This window comes from Mastigoproctus giganteus, chromosome 8 (assembly GCF_048544385.1).
Source record: "Mastigoproctus giganteus isolate SK-2022 chromosome 8, ASM4854438v1, whole genome shotgun sequence".
NCBI lineage: Eukaryota > Metazoa > Arthropoda > Arachnida > Uropygi > Thelyphonidae > Mastigoproctus > Mastigoproctus giganteus.
This window is the reverse complement of record NC_143582.1, coordinates 151,516,763-151,534,562: the sequence shown is the minus strand read 5'-3', so window position 1 is coordinate 151,534,562 and position 17,800 is coordinate 151,516,763. Positions and strand designations below refer to the sequence as shown.

Genomic DNA, 17,800 nt, shown 5'->3' with positions numbered 1-17,800 from the left:
AGTTGAATGCAAGGACTGATTTCGATAGGATTTGATACTCTCCCACACGAGTGGGCATTATACAAATTAAAAGCAAGTTGGTATATAACGGATGAAAATTCTTAGGTGGATCAATGGATCACTGAAGGCCAGGACACAGTAGTTATAAACAGGTCATTCTTGAAGATCGACCAGACTTGCTAGCAGGTTCAGTTCCGAAGACACTCGTTTCTGATATTCCTAAACGCCTTTGATGAAGAAATTCAGGCCAGAGGAGTTTTCAGTTGACGTGCAGTGACTGATTTCAGCAGCCAATATATTAGAGCCACAGTTATCAGTGGCTGTGTGGTTTCTGTGCAAGTTTTCGGGCTATCGAGATGTGGCAATGCGCACGTTGCAAGAGTCTCATCCATTGCCGAAATGACTTTGAATCATATGAAGTATTTCATTAGATAAACTACCACCATCACAATAGTCACCTTATTTTAATCTCATGCAAAAAAGGGCGAAAGTTTCGCTCAGTATTTCTGTTGAATCTCTTTTGGACATCGAAATCTCCCATGAAGATCTGCTTTCAAAATTGAAAAATGGCTTCTCTGCATGGAATGGATGGAACCCGCTCCGCACCATTCCTCTCCACTTGTTTTATGCCAAAAATGTCTCTCTTTTAGTATCACCGTTTTTCAGGCTCGTTCAAATGCGTGAAGCCCTTATTACTTTACAATGTCCGTCTTTGCATGTAAAAACGGATCCAATTGCTGGTAGTCAATTAAAATTTATGTAGATCTTTTAGAAATGTTTTTTCAGCCAGTCCACATTTCATTAAAATCTGACCAATACAAATTCAGCAATTTAAGTAAAATATCGAGCTATCTACATATGTATGTACACTGAGTGCCCACTTTATTTGGTACACCAATGTAATGATTGTTTCCCCTTTAATTCTCAGAAAAGCCACAGGATTCGCTGTGGCATGGACTCGACGAGATATCGAAAACATGCCATAGGAATGCTGGTCCATGTTGTCAACTGTTTCCCACAGTTGCAAGGCGCCTCCGTAGCCTGGTGCAGCAGTGCGTAGCACACGCTTCTTGATTAGACCGGGGTTCGAGCCCGTGAGCCACCAAATACGGAGGATGCGGAAAGGTCAGGGAATGACCACCGCATATCCCCGGAGCAATATGACCTTAGTTGCTAATGCTCCTAAAAACCAAACAACAAGTCGTTGCAAATTGAATAGTTGCAAATTTCTACTCTGAAGAGATTGTCTCATCTCACAGGTGCTCGATAAGATTGAGATTTGGTGACTGGGAAGGCTACTGAAGTAGATTGGATTCATTCTCATGTTCCTCGGACATGAGAATGAGTTCAGCACAATTCTAGCCTTGTGACACAGTGCATTGTCCTTTTGGAAGACCCCATTTGCAGATGAATATATCATGAGGGGGACGGGCATGGTCAGAAAAATCCACATAATTTGTTGCATCCAAATGTTGCTATAGGGTATCAAGGGGTAAAAACTGTGCACTATAAAATTAGTCTCAAAACTAATAAACGCCACTAGCTTGTATTGTTTGACACCCGGAAAAATGATTCCATGGACTCTTGCTGTTTTCAGCATATTCTAATCAAGTCTCCATCACGAAACACGTTGTGAAATGCGTCTTTAATTACATTGTTGTACTGAGTTATTTGCAATATCTGCTGCCAAGAAATCTCGTATCAACGAGATATTTCAGGGCAGCTTTGCTTTGACTCGATGTTATTTTTGACATGTGTTGGACGCTAGTAGTGAAGATTGAGAGAGAGGAAAGACTGAAGGCTGGGGGAAAGACAGAAGTATGGGGCCAATAGAGAAGACAACTCCGGGAGTCAACCCATGCCCCACCAGAGGGAAAAGAAGGGGTGACCGGGAGTTAAAGTGAATCAGATAAAAGCACCCTATTCAGACCGTTGGCAGCAGAGCTGAAGGTCATAGCTCTTGTCCTGAGGTGGCACAGATCCCAGAACAGGTGTCATCCAAGAAAATTGGTGAAAGAACTAAATCAGGTAGGTTCTGTGATGGTGAGAGAGTCCTACGCCTTCCGAAGAGGTCTTGGGAAATTTTGGAAAATGCAGCATAGGTTCCCGCTGATTCCAGGATATATTGTTCCCGGAGTCTGGGGATGAATTGAGTTTTTGATATCAGAATGCACCGAAGGTCCTCATATAATGGGCACTGGTACATCAGATGCTTCCATGATTCAAGTTGGCCACAGGAACAGAATGGGTTGTCGGTGAGGCCCAGGGTGATAAGTTTTCTCCTGATGGCGCAGTGTCCAGCCTACATATAGGTTGTCAGGAGACCTAGGCTGAACCAGGTTGGTGACTTCGGGTAATTTGTCCGGAATGAAGTTTTTGGTTATCTTTTCCCGTCATGGAAAAGATACATTCAAAGTGGTGATGGAACATTGCTGATAATGTTAAATTTTGTGCGGCCACAATAATTCTGTGGATTCATTCCTCGCTAATGAAACAAATTTACAGTGGTCTCTTCAAGCCTTCGGTTCTTGTGATAAAAAAACGGTCTCGATAATAACTCGAAAAACTTTTTAATTTAATTTGCAGGGCGCAAAAAACTAGCCAAATCAACCAGCATTAGTAGTTTCATATTAACAGTTTGAAATGTTGTGAATTTGCCTCGAGAGGTCCATGTCTGTAAAGTACGCGTTTTCTGTGGTAGGTTTATCTTCTCGACTGGATGAATAACTCTAGCTCCGTTTAAAAACACCATACAGCTTTCGCTGTTGTTTTTTGCTTTTTAGGAGCATTAGCAACTAAGGCCATATTGCTCCGGGATATGCGATGGTCATTCCCTGGCCTTTCCGCATCCTCCGTATTTGGTGGTGACGGGCTCGAACCCCGGTCTAATCAAGAAGCGTGTGCTACGCACTGCTGCTTCTTCCCACCTGGCTACGGAGGCGCCCACACAGCTTTCGCCGGACAAAAATCAGATACTACGTGAAAGAAAACCAAAATTCCACGGCGTTAGTGGAGAGGAGTTCATATCAAAAAGGTTACTGAAGAAAAGGAGCTCGGTATTACTTTCGCTGAAAACTGCAGCTTCAATCTTCAAGTAGAAGTCAAAAGACTTGTGCCTGTGATGCTACAGCGTTTAAAATACTTGCGCTCCCTAGAGTTGACTTTTTTACCTCACGAATAATATTAGATCTCAAAGGAAATGTATCAGTCGCTTCACCATCAAGAAGCTTCATTCATTCTCAATATTTTCTATAAGCGGCTATCCAATTACATCAAAAGTTGAATCACCGTGAAATTAAACCAGTACAAACCTGAATTTTCTTCTATAGCATCAAGGAGCTTTCATTCCCCTGAAATTCCAGTTACTCTGATCCTACAGCAGAATACATCTCGCACTATCAGCCAAAATTCTCCGTTAGGAATAAGCATTTTTATTCCAAGAATAGTAGTAGTAGTGGCACATGATGCAAGAAAGCAAGTGTAGGAGCTTATGCAGCATCAGCCAAAAAAAAAATCACACCATTCCCTCCAAATGCCTGTCCAGTTCCTCCTTAAATTTATTTAACCTATCAACTTCTACAACGACAGATGGAAGTTTGTTCCAGCAATTAACCACCCGCTGGCTAAAGGCAAATTTCCGCACATCTATTCTACATCTGTCCTTTCTTAATTTGAACTTATGTCCCCGTAGGTTGGAATAGCTGAGATCAACTTAGAAAAAAATTATGACATGACGATGGGCCTTAACTTTTTTTTTTTCTTCTTAAGTGACCTCTATTTTGGTTGATACTACTGACTGGCCAGACCCCTCTTACTCTCCACGTTTAATGAAAGTTAGGCTGAATTTAAATCTTAATAGCTATTCAAATTATTGGGTTGAACTCAAGAAGCCACTTGAGTTCAGCCTAACCAATAACTATTGGGAGAAGCTACGTGCTATAGTCAATAACTTTGAAGAACTCCTCAGTGAATTGAAGTCCAAACGCAACAACTAGCCGTCTTCCAAACCTTTATAGCATAGGATGCTATGGGCATTAATAACCTTTCGCTTCTGCGGTTACCCAGAAGTTGGGGTACAGCCACGCTCGTCAATGTGATTACCATAACATAAGCATTCAGGTGGAGGTTGAGAAAATTATTGATGTGGAAGGGAAAAGCTCAGTCACATCAGGAGGAATCAAACAATGAGGAGCTGGTAGAATTAACCTCTATTGCGAGGTTTTTGGAGAAATAGCAAAACTTAACAAGCAGGGAATATTAGAGATCCTAAAAGTTTCAGTTTCTCAAAGAGGATTATTCTGGAAGATCGACACCAAACAGCTATGAAAATTAAGTTTAAAAGCAAGCAAGGAAAACGTATTGCTTTATTTCGTTAGGCCATCCATTTTAGCCTTTGTTCAATCCCATCCTCCCCCAGCAGCTAGTTCAAAATTATTGCAGGTTCGAAATTGCATTTTGGGTCTAACTTTTTATTTGATGCTAAAGTTTGCGCTCTTGCATAATTTTGCCAATGTACGAAAGGTATACTTCGAAAATGTTTCTATTGCTAATATAAATATTAAAATTTATAAAACTTAAAGAGCGAAATTTACTGTTTATTTATTTTTTTAATACATGAAGTACACTAAAACTTAATTACATTCTTGCCCTTTCATCTACAGCATCTACTCTAGACCTTTGGTTAGAAAATAAACCAATTATTTATAGTTATTCAGTATTTACGTCCAACAACACTAAGGCCATGAGGCGAGGTAATAGTGGTATGTGATGCAAGAAAGCAAGCGTACGAGCTTATATAGCATCAGCCAAAAAACAACCATTCCCTCTAAAAGTTTGTCCAGTTCCTCCTTGAATTTATTTAAGCTATCAACTTCCACAACGACAGATGGAAGTTTGTTCCAGCAATTAACCACCCGCTGGCTAAAGCCAGATTTCCGCACATCTATTCTACAGCTGTCTTTCCTCAATTTGAATTTATGGCCCCCTCAGGTTCGTAATCTGAGAAAGCGGAAGAATCCCATCAGAATTCAGCGTGCTCAACCCGTTCAAGGCCTCAACCAGAACAGGCGTCTGTATTATGATCAGTTTGTCCGCTTCCAGGATAAAAAATCTGCAATCTTATCCCGAGACGGACTAATTTTGCCACAGTGTGAAAAAACTTCAAATATTCTTGTTTCAACAGGATTCGAACCCCAGGCCTTTTTCATACTGCGTGGCTGTGCTACTCACCAACTTAGATTCATCTTCCATTTGCATAATTATTTGGTGTTTCGTGCGTTTACTTTAAAATAAACAGAACTATTCGAAAGACAATATGCAAATTGGCTCCATTCATGAGCTCAAGCAAAATTATTTATGAATTACCAAGTCCATCTGACAAGAACATAATTCGTAAACAAATCATTTCTCCGCAGTGCAATTGGTTTCTGAAAATTGCACGTACAGTTTATACATATGCAATTAATTTCAAACACCATGGCAAAAGATCTGTTGATAGGGGTAAAAACCCCTTTGGAGAACAGAACTATCCGAATTTCCTCGCATTTCTCAGGCGCAATGGAATTGAAATCCTTAGTTCCTATGGTAACGGTGAAAAGGGGACGGGGAAACGCATCGGAGAAAAATATTCTCGTCTTTATAATAACGTCCGGCGAAATAAGGATCTCCTGGGAAGACAGCCCTGACGCAGTATTTCGCAGAGAACGAGCTGGCACGCCAGCATTTATTTCTTTTGAAAGATGCAGCCGTGTTGTTTGCGTGTAAAAATGCGAGACTCAACGTCAGGGGAATAACGTAACAAACAGCGATGGGGGTTCCTTACTTTCCCTCTTTCTATATTAAGTGTTGGTTCAAATCGGCCGTACATCCACTTCTATTCCAGGGGGGGGGGGGGTTACTACTACTACTACTACTGGCAACTCCGATTCCCACTGGTGCACGCCTGAGCGCGTGCAATTATAAATTAACTGTAATTCTTTATTGTTCTTCCCTTCTCCTTGTCCAAAAATGGCCAAAAATAGGAAACTTAGAAAGCATTCAGTGAAAATGCATTGCAAGAAACCGGAGGACTCTGAGAAAGAACACAATGGATCCTAATTTTTTTATAATTTCTACGCAAACAGCATCTCGTGCATGATTAAAACGAGTTCTCCCTTTAAACATATACATTTTTTAAAAGGACATTTATTTATCTGTTGTTTAGTTCGTTAACTTTGAACCACTTGTCCATGCATTCCTAGTTGAAGTGGTGCGTTTAGTTTCCATAGTAACGCTTTCAACTCGCTGTCAGTTTTCAAAGAGAAAGTGAATAAGCAACAAGGCGAGCCACATTTGAAGCGAAAGCCAGAGGAAAAACACTAAAATTTAAATTAAATGAGAGATGTTCCATTCTTAGGATAGATTTTGTTACGAGAATCTGTAATAAAAAATAAACTATTCTCGTAACAAAATGCACTGCATTATCAAAAGAATTGGCACCCCTTAGGACGGTTCTTAGGAGTTTATTTGCCATTTTACTACGACTCACTAATATTTGAAGTTTTAAATAGACTTATCACACTTGAATTCTTATTATAATCACCCCATCGTCCCATTCATAAAAACTTTTAACCCTTTATTTAAATGCAGTTCTATGAATCGTATGTCAAACGATAAGTAAAATATAATTTGAGAATATTGTTCCAAATATGCCTACAGAGTTTGTTTATTTATTTTTTTAAATTACACTTCTTAAGACGTATAATCTTTCATGAAAATAATCCTAAAATAAGCCATTAGAAAACGTTGGAAGAACTCTAAATTACTCATCAAAAATAATGATTTCCAGACACATGTTTTGCAGAATGAGGTGTTTTAGCGAGTAATCTGTAATAAATAATATTAGATGCATAATGAAGGCGATAGTTAATACATAATGCCTTCATTACACACAATAAGTGGCTCTTCACACTGAAATGATTATCCATTTCTGCAACACTCTTCACGCGTCTTGTCAAATTTATCTGACAGACAATCGCATTCAACTCGGTATCTTGTACTTACTGTCGTATTTAAAAGGGAATGCTAACTTTATCGACCCTTGGAGGGTGTATCCAATATTTACTTAACCTGACCTATTTCAACGTCCATCCACATCTGTTTGCTTGCATTAGGAGTTTTACTCCAACGTACAGACATTAAAATGGTGCGAGGAACCTGTGCGAAGGAAATATGAGTGGATTTCATGTAGGCTATGCAAACACATGGCCTCAGTTCTCTGAATCCAAGCAACAGTTAACTGCAAGTTAGGGAACTGAATCTCGCAAAAGAGGTGGGTTCAAACGATCCCACCTGTTGTAAAGAGACCACTCGAGCAAATACACATCTAGCGAAATATTCGAAGTACTCACCGTACAGTTTAATTTTCTTGTCTGTCGTCTCCACGAGGATTATGACGTATCCGCCGAGGTCAACCATGTTGTAGGCAAATCCTCAAAGTCTTAGCTGCCTCTGTGAATGACTGTGCCGCTCTTTATTTACAGCACCTTTCGTAGTGCGGGGATGGTGTCCTTGACCGCAGCATAATAAGATCACGCCGCGTCACATGAGTCTGATGGCACTATCAACCGATGAAGGCAACTCGCATTGCTGAACAGGCATCTCCGTGGCGAACACGCTTCTTCTTCTCGTGGTTGCGTCCATAGGCGGGATGGTGTATTTACTTTACAGGCGTTCCACGAAAGCAAATTCAAACACGAGCCGTACAACCGCTGCTCGCAGTGGCTGTCCGAGCACTTCCTCCCTTTGTCGCTGCGCGGTGGAGATTCGTATCGGCACCGGCGAAACTAGGGAGGGGTGGAGGGATGATGTCGAAGCGCACCAATCAATATGGCTTCCTGAAATACCTGGGGAAGGAAGGAGGGAATGATGGAGGAGACTCGAAAACACCCGATGACTACTCCGATGTCGCCGAGTATTTGCAAAAGAGAAAGGGTCAGAAATACTTCTTTCCACCCCTCCCTCCGGGCACAGACAGCAGAAAGGAACGAACGAACTGAACGTCCTGGACGCTCCCTCCCGACACTTGCATCCGAGTCGTAGTGCACGAGACTTCTCTGCGAGCTGCTGACACCGCAAACCTGTCCTGCGCGAGCACCACGAGGGCGTGTAGACAGGAAAACAGGTTCCCACGCAACTTGTACCCCCGGGCTACTCGCGTCTCACGTGGATGGACTACTTAAGCGTATCCACGACGGTCACGGCCACTTATCCGTCTCTCTCTCTCGTTCACTCGCCAGTTTGTGCCGCCGTCGGTAGCCGATTCGAGGTGACTCACCCGACACGATGTCGATAGCTGAGAACCAGTCGCATCGCCTAGAATCATTCGATTTTTTTTTTTCAGACATCTGTTTGTAGCTGGTAACCACCATCACCTTCTCCTTCGAACAGGTCGTGCATGTTCTTTATGACGTCACCTCCCGATTGTCACCCCTGCCTCCACATTCACCTGCCAAGAATAGCTTCTGCACCATTCTTATTTTTATCTCTCTATCTGCCCCACATTCCTCTCTGAACGCCAACACTCTCTTGCTGAATCTGGGAATAGAGCGATGACGGAACTGTACCACAGCGTTCTTCCTGAAACATTCCAGTAACTGTCACAGAATGATGTGGGAAGGTAAAGAAACAACGCACAGCCTCCAGAAACTAATGGAGGGGGGTTACTGTTCGCACATCCCTCCATATTAGCGTTTGTTTACAGGCCTCCAGTGAAAACTACGTGACCTCATATCTGAGAAAGAGTCCGTTAATTTTAAGTGGGGTTTTTTGAAAAGTCCAATAAGCAGTTTATTTTATTAGTGCTTTAGTTGTCACGTAATTTTTCCAGGCTGGAAAGTTATACACCTATAAATATATTCATCTAAAATTTTTGTTTATACTCCAGGATAGCGCATACAGATTTCACATGAATTCACTTTGACGATGTACACCTCCAAATCTGACGCACTATGGCCATAGATGCTGATGCGCCAAATAAATCCCCCATCAACCAACCTCCAAATCAACATAATACTTTTTACACGAGGATAAAAAGATGTATACAGTACGCTGGTTAGAGTTCCCCTTGATAGAAATGCATCTTTATTATTATTTATTTATTTATTAAAAAGAGGGAATTGTAAGATGTAATCTCATTACATCTGTGCAGAAGACAAACACAAAAAATTGTTTTCTAAATATCTCTTCAAACAGAGGAAAAAAAGTGCATACTTTTTTCCCTCTGTTTTTCTGCATTAATCACCCTCAACTTTTGTTTATATTTTAACATTCTTTGTGATAATTTAAAGTTAAATTACAAGAGAAACATCACCGACACCATGACAAGGAATCTTTTAAATTTAGGTCACCAGTCAAAGTCGTTTGAAAAGTGAAAGATAGATGCATCATTTGGTTCAGTGATCCACGATGAAAAAAAAAAAAAAAAAAAAAACACACAAAAAAAGTAATTATTTATTTTTAAAAATAAAATCCTGACATTTCAGTTCTAAACTAAAACTGTAGACAAGAATCCGCATAACTTCAAGAATCATAGATGGTATAATTGTGATCAGTTTTTGTCACTTTGTGGGTCATATTCGATCAATGCAAATAAAATCCATTAAAGTCCAATTGCAATTTTGCCGTACCATTTCAATTTTTGATAGCCCTTTCCATTTTTGTTAGGCTTTAAATGTTAGAACAGACATAAATTGGTGTGAACTAGTTTTCTTATAAACGCAAAAGAAGCACGAAGCCCTGCAATATTATAATGGCAAGAATAACAGTTTATAAAAAATTCTTTATAAATTATATGAACTTTTTAATCCTCCTAAAAGTTGGTAGAAGATTTTCGAACTGTGAGGAAAATTCTTCGTGATAGCATAGTGAGTTCGTCACTAGAAGGGTGAGTTCGAATCTCTTCGGTGAGTGGAGAAATTTTTAAAGGCTTCTCCGATTGTGGATGTAATTAACCGGTTTCCGGTAAGTTTTTCAATCAGCAGAATATGCATTGTACAGACAAAATCCACAGAATAGTCAATGAGATCCGGCGTGTGGAAAACAATTACTTGTGAAGAATCAGTATTTCAATATATAAGCAGATGTGGAACCAGTAGCTCTCTTAGAACACTATCATTTAGGTGGTTCAGGTCCTGAAAGAAGAGGGGGAGATTCAAATGTCGAGCCAACAATTTTTGATGAATAAGGTGCACAGCGCAGGAGCCAAAAGGTATTTACAGGGAAAGTCCATCTTGTCATTTTTCCAGGAAAGGGATAAACGAATAATCATCAAATTTAAAAAAAAAAGTTTCAAGTAAATTTCAATTCCAGCATATTTTATACCGGAATGGGTGCCATTCCAGTACTTAGATTCTCTGAATATGAGGATCTAGGCGTACTCTTAACGATTCTAGCATATGCAATTATCCAATTGAAGCCGTTTGCAAAAGGGCAGAGGACATGCGAATTGAGACCTAATCAAAAGAACCTGAAGGGACTTCTACGAAGTCAATCTGATTGTTAGAATCTATAAAATGGCTGTTCTATCTATTTTAGATTACTCTTCACCGATGTGGAATTCTTCTTATTATAAAAGTGCCAGTCATCTGGAGAAAATAAAGGAATCAAACGAGATTTTTTTTTTTTCATCTGCGTGCGCGGATGAAATTTATACTGCAATTTATTTATGGCATAATGAAGTATTTGCTGATGTTCGGACTTCTGTTTTGTTTGTTTGTTTGTTTCGGGATTTATTGGGCGCATCGGCAACTATGACCATAGTGCGCCATCGGACTTCTGTGTTCGTGAACTAATAAACAGAATAATATTCTGCTATGTTAGGGACTGGACTTACAGCAGAAAAGCTGTCAATATTGTGAACAAGCATAGCTATTTATATTTTTCCGTTAAGCTCCTTTTAAAGTTTAAAATATAGCTTAAGTGAATTGACGTTAAGCAAATCCTCATTATACTGTGGTCTTCGATTTATGTCTATGGCCAAATGAACTGTTTTCTGTGCCGCGTCATCCATTATGTTGCGAAAAATTGCACAAAACGTAAACTTGTGGATCTATCCATAAAGGATAAATTTATATAATTGAAAAATCAATTGAAGAAAGGCCATACTGAATTTGGAATTGAGAAATCAACGGTTGCAGACCTCAAAAATATGAGTCAATCTATGAGAGTACTTCACAACAAACTGATCATTCCAATATATTTACTATTCGAACTGGTCAGTCTCAAATTAGTTCAGATAACATTGGACAACAAATTTTAAGATTTTGATTGTTTAACTCCCGAAATATGGTATTGTTAGATATTTTCCAGTGCCCACAGATTTAGAGGGGAATGCAGGTTATGCTTATTGGATTTTTTAATGAAATTTTGATAGGTATTACAATAAACAAAAATATAGTGATTTTTTTGATCTCTGATCAATGTCCAGCAATAGTTTGCCAGCATACTGGTTTCCATATTTCTGGCTAACGTTTCATTATGATAACAATATATTCAAGAAAACGTTCACCGTGTATACCACTAATATATTCAAGTTTATATGGGAATGGAGAAAGAGTATTTTTAGAGACATAGAGCAACCGAAAATTTTGTAGGCTTGTAATAAATTCTCAGTCAAGCTTTTATAGTAGTGCGCTCTGTTTTTGCCCAAAATTTGTTCATAAAGTTCCTTGAAATCTCGCCAAACTTACATTTCCAAAGGGCGCTTGACGTTTATTTTTTTTTTAACAAGCCTCTGAGGCCAAATCAGTGCAGCATATATAAGGAGCACACTTCTTGTCCTGATTCCCTAATTTTCCACCAAAATAAAGTTCATACGCTTTCTTTACTAGGGGCGTTATAGACTGCCTGTGAGATTTAATTGCATAATAAACGCGCACATAAAGCTATCTGGCGAATTAACGCACTGACAGCATTTTTAAAAACACATTCAACTGCAATTGTCACCAAAAAACTATAAAAAGAGTACAAATTTAATAATAAGCAACTCACAGAGTTATAAAGCCGGCTGACTGACCTCTTTGGGAAGTTTCCTTTATGTCCATCTGACATACAAGAAACAGATGGGATAGAAACTGTCCACTGAAGTGGTCAACCGGGTGGTTAAGTAGCGTTTGAGATAATCTTGATTTTTATTGTATTTTTTATCTTGTAAGCTCTACTAACCCCATGACCGTCCTACAATATAAACAGAAAATTTATTTATTATAAGATGTTTACATCATAATATTGAAGTGCGTTTGAGTTCATTATTTCTTTCCTTAACGAGGCAAACTTCTCGTATAAATAAGTAGATGCAGCTTGTTTATATTTTTTGTCTTTCGTTTCTGATTCGAATTTTCTTAATGGTACTGGCGAACCGGATAGGACAGCGTTTGTTGTTTTTTTTTGTTTTTTTTTAAGGAAAGTTCTTGGAGCAACGCGGTTATTTATTATGCTGGTTAAGAAATGATATAAATTATCGAAAAATGCATCATTTTGAAGTTCGTTACGAGCGAGTTTGAATATTTATCTTGTTGCAATGGACTTCTTTTATCGCTTCTGTAAGACGTTGAATATATGCATTCGCAGATTTTATGTTAATGAGAAAGCTTAATGATCTGAGAGGATCTTATTACTCACGACTTTTGGTTTATGGGCTCATTAAAATACTGAATTCCGGCAATGTGAAATTTTAAGAATAGAAGAACATCATTAGTGTTCTTTTAATTGTAAAATATATACCTATATAAATTTTTGTGGTAATATATATACATTTTTAATTTATGAACTGAAATTGGGCGTGTATTTTCACCAACCACACAATATATGCAATTTGCAAATAATAACACTGATATCTGCTGGACTTTAATAAATACTAAACAAAGAAATAAATAAACATAGAATATCGCTCTTTTTGTGGTGGGGGGGGGGTTGTTCGCAGAACTGTTGAACTACCTTCTGAAGCGCAACCACTTTTCACAGGTGTCATTCATGAAAAGATAAAATCTTTTCATAAGGATAGGTATCTCTCGTGCTTTAAGGGCATCAATACAAATTGCCTCAGTGCTACAATAAATAAGAAGTAGCGATGACCTCACAACATGAGAGATTTTTTTGCTTTATGAAAAGATGGGCTTTATTCTGAAGGCAAACAGGCGTACTATTTAACATATCAGGGGAATCACGAACCGCAACAAATCTAAAGATGAACCCCTGGGGCATGTTACTCCTCGTTGTGGACCTACTACACAAAAACCATTTATTAGATTCTTCTTCAATTTTAGATTCTTCTGCAACATAAGATATATCCAATTCAAGACCATTAGGCTGCTCCCCTCCGTCCTGTAACCTCCTTCATGTAAGGATATTCGATAACTTCACGTTGAGTGCGCCATCCCATGGTTAAAAATGTGATTCGTTGGACTAGGTAACCCGTTTTCAGTCATCCACTCTCCAATATCTCCACACCCGTATCTACTGTAGGCGCAATGCCTTGTGACGGGCAGTCAGCAGGGGGTTTCTGGTGGACCATCAGCTGCGATACCATAACTGTACCAGTCTCCGAAACTTGATCCACGTTGATCACAAGTCGTATTTTTGTGAAGGTGGAAAAACGTATCTCGTTTTTCCACTGCTGGCCTACATGATTTATGAAACTCGGTTAGGCACGCTTTCGGTCCATTCTTTGTTATAGTCGCGGTCTGGAAAGGTTCCTAATGCAATGATATCTCAGTGTATATGGATGCAAAATATATATTACAAGACATCAAAAACAGTTCAGTTGGCCGTTCTTTTTTAGTTCGTTTACAATGTTCTTGCAATGAAAATTTTGCGTCAATGTATTTGTTCTTTTTGGCATATGAAGATTCCGGCATTCGAATCGAAAACTACACCTCCATTTAATAAAGTTCAGTTTAATATTATTTAATTAAATTAAATACACTCTTAAATACACTAGCCAACAATTTTAAACTGGCTTTTTAAGTACTCGAAACCTTCACTATTTTTGTTCAAAGCTTTTACAAAATTTTTGATGAGACCCAACTTAATGTGCAAAGGGGGAAGAAGAACCATTTCAGATTTCACTAAAGGCATGCATTTGATGTTGAGTTTCCCGGGAACGTATTCTTCTCTGATGGGCCATTCCTTCACAAATATAATGATGTTCTACTGCTAGACTATCCCATAAACACAGAAAATAACAATACTTAGTAAAACCACCCTGTAGTCTAAGCAACAAAGCGATTACGTTTAAATCACCACAGATTTTCCAACAATATTTCTTATAGTTTAAGGCATTTAATAGCAATAGCATGCTATCATGGATTTCTTTCATAGCCACTGAATGAGCTACCGGGACTGATGGTTTGATATTACCATTGTATAGCAAAACTTCTTTTAAACTGAGTTTAGAAGAATCGACGAATAAGCTCAATTCTTCAGGATTGTGTTCAAACCCTAGTTCATCCATCAATCCGTTTACATCTTTGCAGACACAAAGAGAACCTTCCATTTGATAATAATCCGCAAACTTTTCATTTAATTTCTAAACACAGAAATCCTCGTGGATTTTGCCAACCTAAATCGTAATAGCTCAGCCTGTTGCTTTGAAGGAATTAAATCCTTAACCAAATCATTAAGGTCACTCTGCTCAATTAAGTTGGGGGTTTGTCATTTTCAGGATTGTAACTAGAATTGGTTGACGTTGAGGGTCATGTATGGGCTCTTGTGACTCTTGCTCTTCTTCCGGAATAGTAATTCCTTCACAACTAGGTGGAGAAATAGGAACAATAGGAATAGGGAGTTCCGATGTGTGTGGCACTCCAAACGTCTACCGCATAATAAGGATTATAGCAATATAACTCAGAGCAGCCACTGCTCAGGACCATAAAACTAAAAAGAGGTATTAGTATTATGGTCCTAAGATTAAGAGATTAAACAACACAATATGTCACAATAATTTAGACCGAGAGAGACACAGAGTGCGATGTTGGACGATTTAGTTGATTTTGAAGCTATTTTACGTTTTTTAAAAACCGTTTTTGCATTTTTCAAAAAAATGCAAAAACTTTTTACTGTCATGTTCGTAATTAGCACATACAAATTAACAAAAAAACTAGCAGTACCCATTGCGAAAATTTCGCAATTTTCAAATACATCTTAAAAATACTACTAAAAAGGGCAGAATAGTAAAAAGTTCACTAAAAACTCACCTTTCATTTTAAAACCTGATCACCTCCCATAGTACCTCATCTCCTTGTCTTTAATGTCCTGGTGAAACCTCTCACTTTGTTTTTCAATTACACTTCCTCAATTTTCTGGGAAAAGTCGATGTGGAACTGTAAAATGTGCCATGACACTCATGTTGCGGCCCAACTTCTTAAAATGTAGTACAAATTGTACAGTCTCTATAATACTTCTTTGAAAACGAGATTTTTTGTATTCTTGCGCGTTTCATATCTTAACATGCTGCTTAACATGCATAGCTTAACCTTATCTTAACATGTTGGAATGATCTGACCCAAGATATTGCTAGATACAATTGGCCGTGACTAAATACAGGGTTAGTAAGCGAAATTCCGACTCTATCAAACATTTGCCTTTGACTTTTATTTATAGTCATCGCAAAAGCCAGCCAAATACGAAATTGCCGTCTCTTAAATGAGAATGGCAAAGTCGAATCGGATGGAGTCACACCTACACGCGGTAAGAGTACCCGTTTTCCTTTAGCTTCTCCTGTTCAACAATTCTGATGCATAACTTTGACCATAAGACTCGTACCATTGACCAATCCTTCTGAAATTGCCATATTCCGCAATGAAATAACAACTGCTCCTACCTTCAACTCTAAAATGTTGGGTGGTAAACCACTTAAACTGAGGCTGTCCAGAAATTCGGTTGGATATCGCAAAAGTTCTTCAGATATAATTGTGTTAACCCTTTTATATTGTAATGAATTACTAGACATCATTTGTAAAATTTCTAAATTGATTCTTTCACACTTGTCATTTTTTGCGGAAAGAATAGCATACGATGAAATGGCATTTACATAAGTAAGGTTGTGGCCAAAAACAAATTGAATCAAACTTTCATGAACTATTAGATAATGATCTAATTCAATTTCGTTTCAAATATGTTTTAAACGTAACGAATGAATAAACGGAAAATTTTTAAGGTGGCATCGTTTTAGGTTATATCTCATATTGTGAAAGCCTTCACAACGAGTTGCCATGGTATTGCACTACTTCGAATAAGTAACGCTTCACCTAAGGAGAAGACTAGTGTTACTTATTCTCAGATAGGTACCACCACCCAGACAAAAATTTTCCGTTTATTCAGAAATGGCTGTGTATTATGATGCTAAGCACTTTATATACATAGTCTAAATTTGTTCGCAGCTTGAGGCTCTAGCCCTAAATGCGCCTTACGTAACGAATGGCAATGAGTGTATGAACTCGCGTGCCAAACGTGGGGACATAAAGTGAGCGAGCAGTGCACTGGAATCCTAACGATTAGTTGTTTAGAGTAGTAGAGAATTCTTCTTCTTCTTCTTCTTATTTATTTTTATTTTATTTTTTTGGAAAAAAGGACACGATTATGCGAACGTGCAAATGTTAATCAGTTAAATTGCAAATTAGAAAAAAATGCCTGTTTATTTTAACTGTTTCTTTAACAGTTAAAATCTTCCTGTAGCTCCATCTATGAAGTGAATGCTGAACTATTCTCGTTTGTACTACAAAACTGGCCCGTTCTGTAAAATAAAACTATTCGGAAATTAACAATTTTGTGCACACCTAGGAAGAAATAGCTTCAATTTGAGACCAAGTCCAGACCGATCGGTTAAGCCTATCGTTCACACTGATGGAGTAAAGAAAACGGCTTCCCGTATTAAATATATAGATGCTGACTTTCCCCCATGTCAGCAAAACCTTGTTGGCCAGTGATATTAATTAAATTGGAGTTTATTAAACATATTTTACTGTGTGTGTGTGTGCGCGCGCGCGCACCTTATTCTATGGAAGGCAGTGTTAGTAGATTTTTTTCCACAAGAAAACTTCATCACGTAATGGTTTTAAAGAAATACGGTTTTAATGCGAACCACAGAGATCAACGCACATCCTAATACATTTATACTGAAGAAACTCTTAGCTTCCAGTTGTTAGTTGGGATTAAAAATAAACATAAAAACTTGCAATTGAAATGATTTAAAAACAAATAAAATAATTAGAAAAGAGACCACAGCACCAGAAATAATGAAGTACATAGCTTGCTTGTTATTTCATTTCAAAGACGAAAGCACATAAAACAGGTATCTTATTTTCTTATTAGTACTGTACGTTACTAAATTGTGAATAAAAAAAAACTGCGCCTGTGAACTATGAAACTTAAAAAAATACACATAAGCAATCGTGATGTTAAGTAAACGCGTGATATTTTATTCCTTTCTTTTTCACCCTTTGAAGAGAGCCATGCATATTATGTGACACTTCTCTGACACTCCTCGTGGAAGGAATCGAAGAGATAGCTACTTGTGAAAGGATTTAATACTGTCATGAAGTTTCCCCGCACATCCACAGATAGCAAGTGCGTAACTCGGAGTTGGGATTGTGAAGATATTTCTTGTGGCTGCGAAATGAGTACTCGGCGATATATCACTCGCAGGGACCGTCAAGGTGTCTGGCCGAATTCCAATTGGCATTCTAAAGAAAGGAGTGTGATCTCCTTCCACCAGTACTGCGTTCTAGTGTATAAGATGCAAAAAAATGAATGTCACAGGACGTGT

At 38.4% G+C, this 17,800-nt stretch overlaps 1 protein-coding gene across 2 annotated transcripts in view; it reads right to left on the bottom strand.

Annotated features, from left to right (window-relative positions):
- The window catches only part of LOC150081922 (protein PALS1-like), a 262,311-nt gene extending 254,123 nt beyond the window's left edge, over nucleotides 1-8,188 (bottom strand). For both annotated transcript variants that reach the window (XM_090378985.1, XM_090378986.1), the window contains exon 1: nucleotides 7,389-8,188. In XM_090378985.1, the coding sequence (XP_090235111.1) occupies nucleotides 7,389-7,455 (67 nt within the window). In that variant the 5' untranslated portion in view covers nucleotides 7,456-8,188. The remainder of the gene's footprint in view (nucleotides 1-7,388) is intronic.
- Between the last annotated feature and the right edge of the window lie 9,612 nt (nucleotides 8,189-17,800).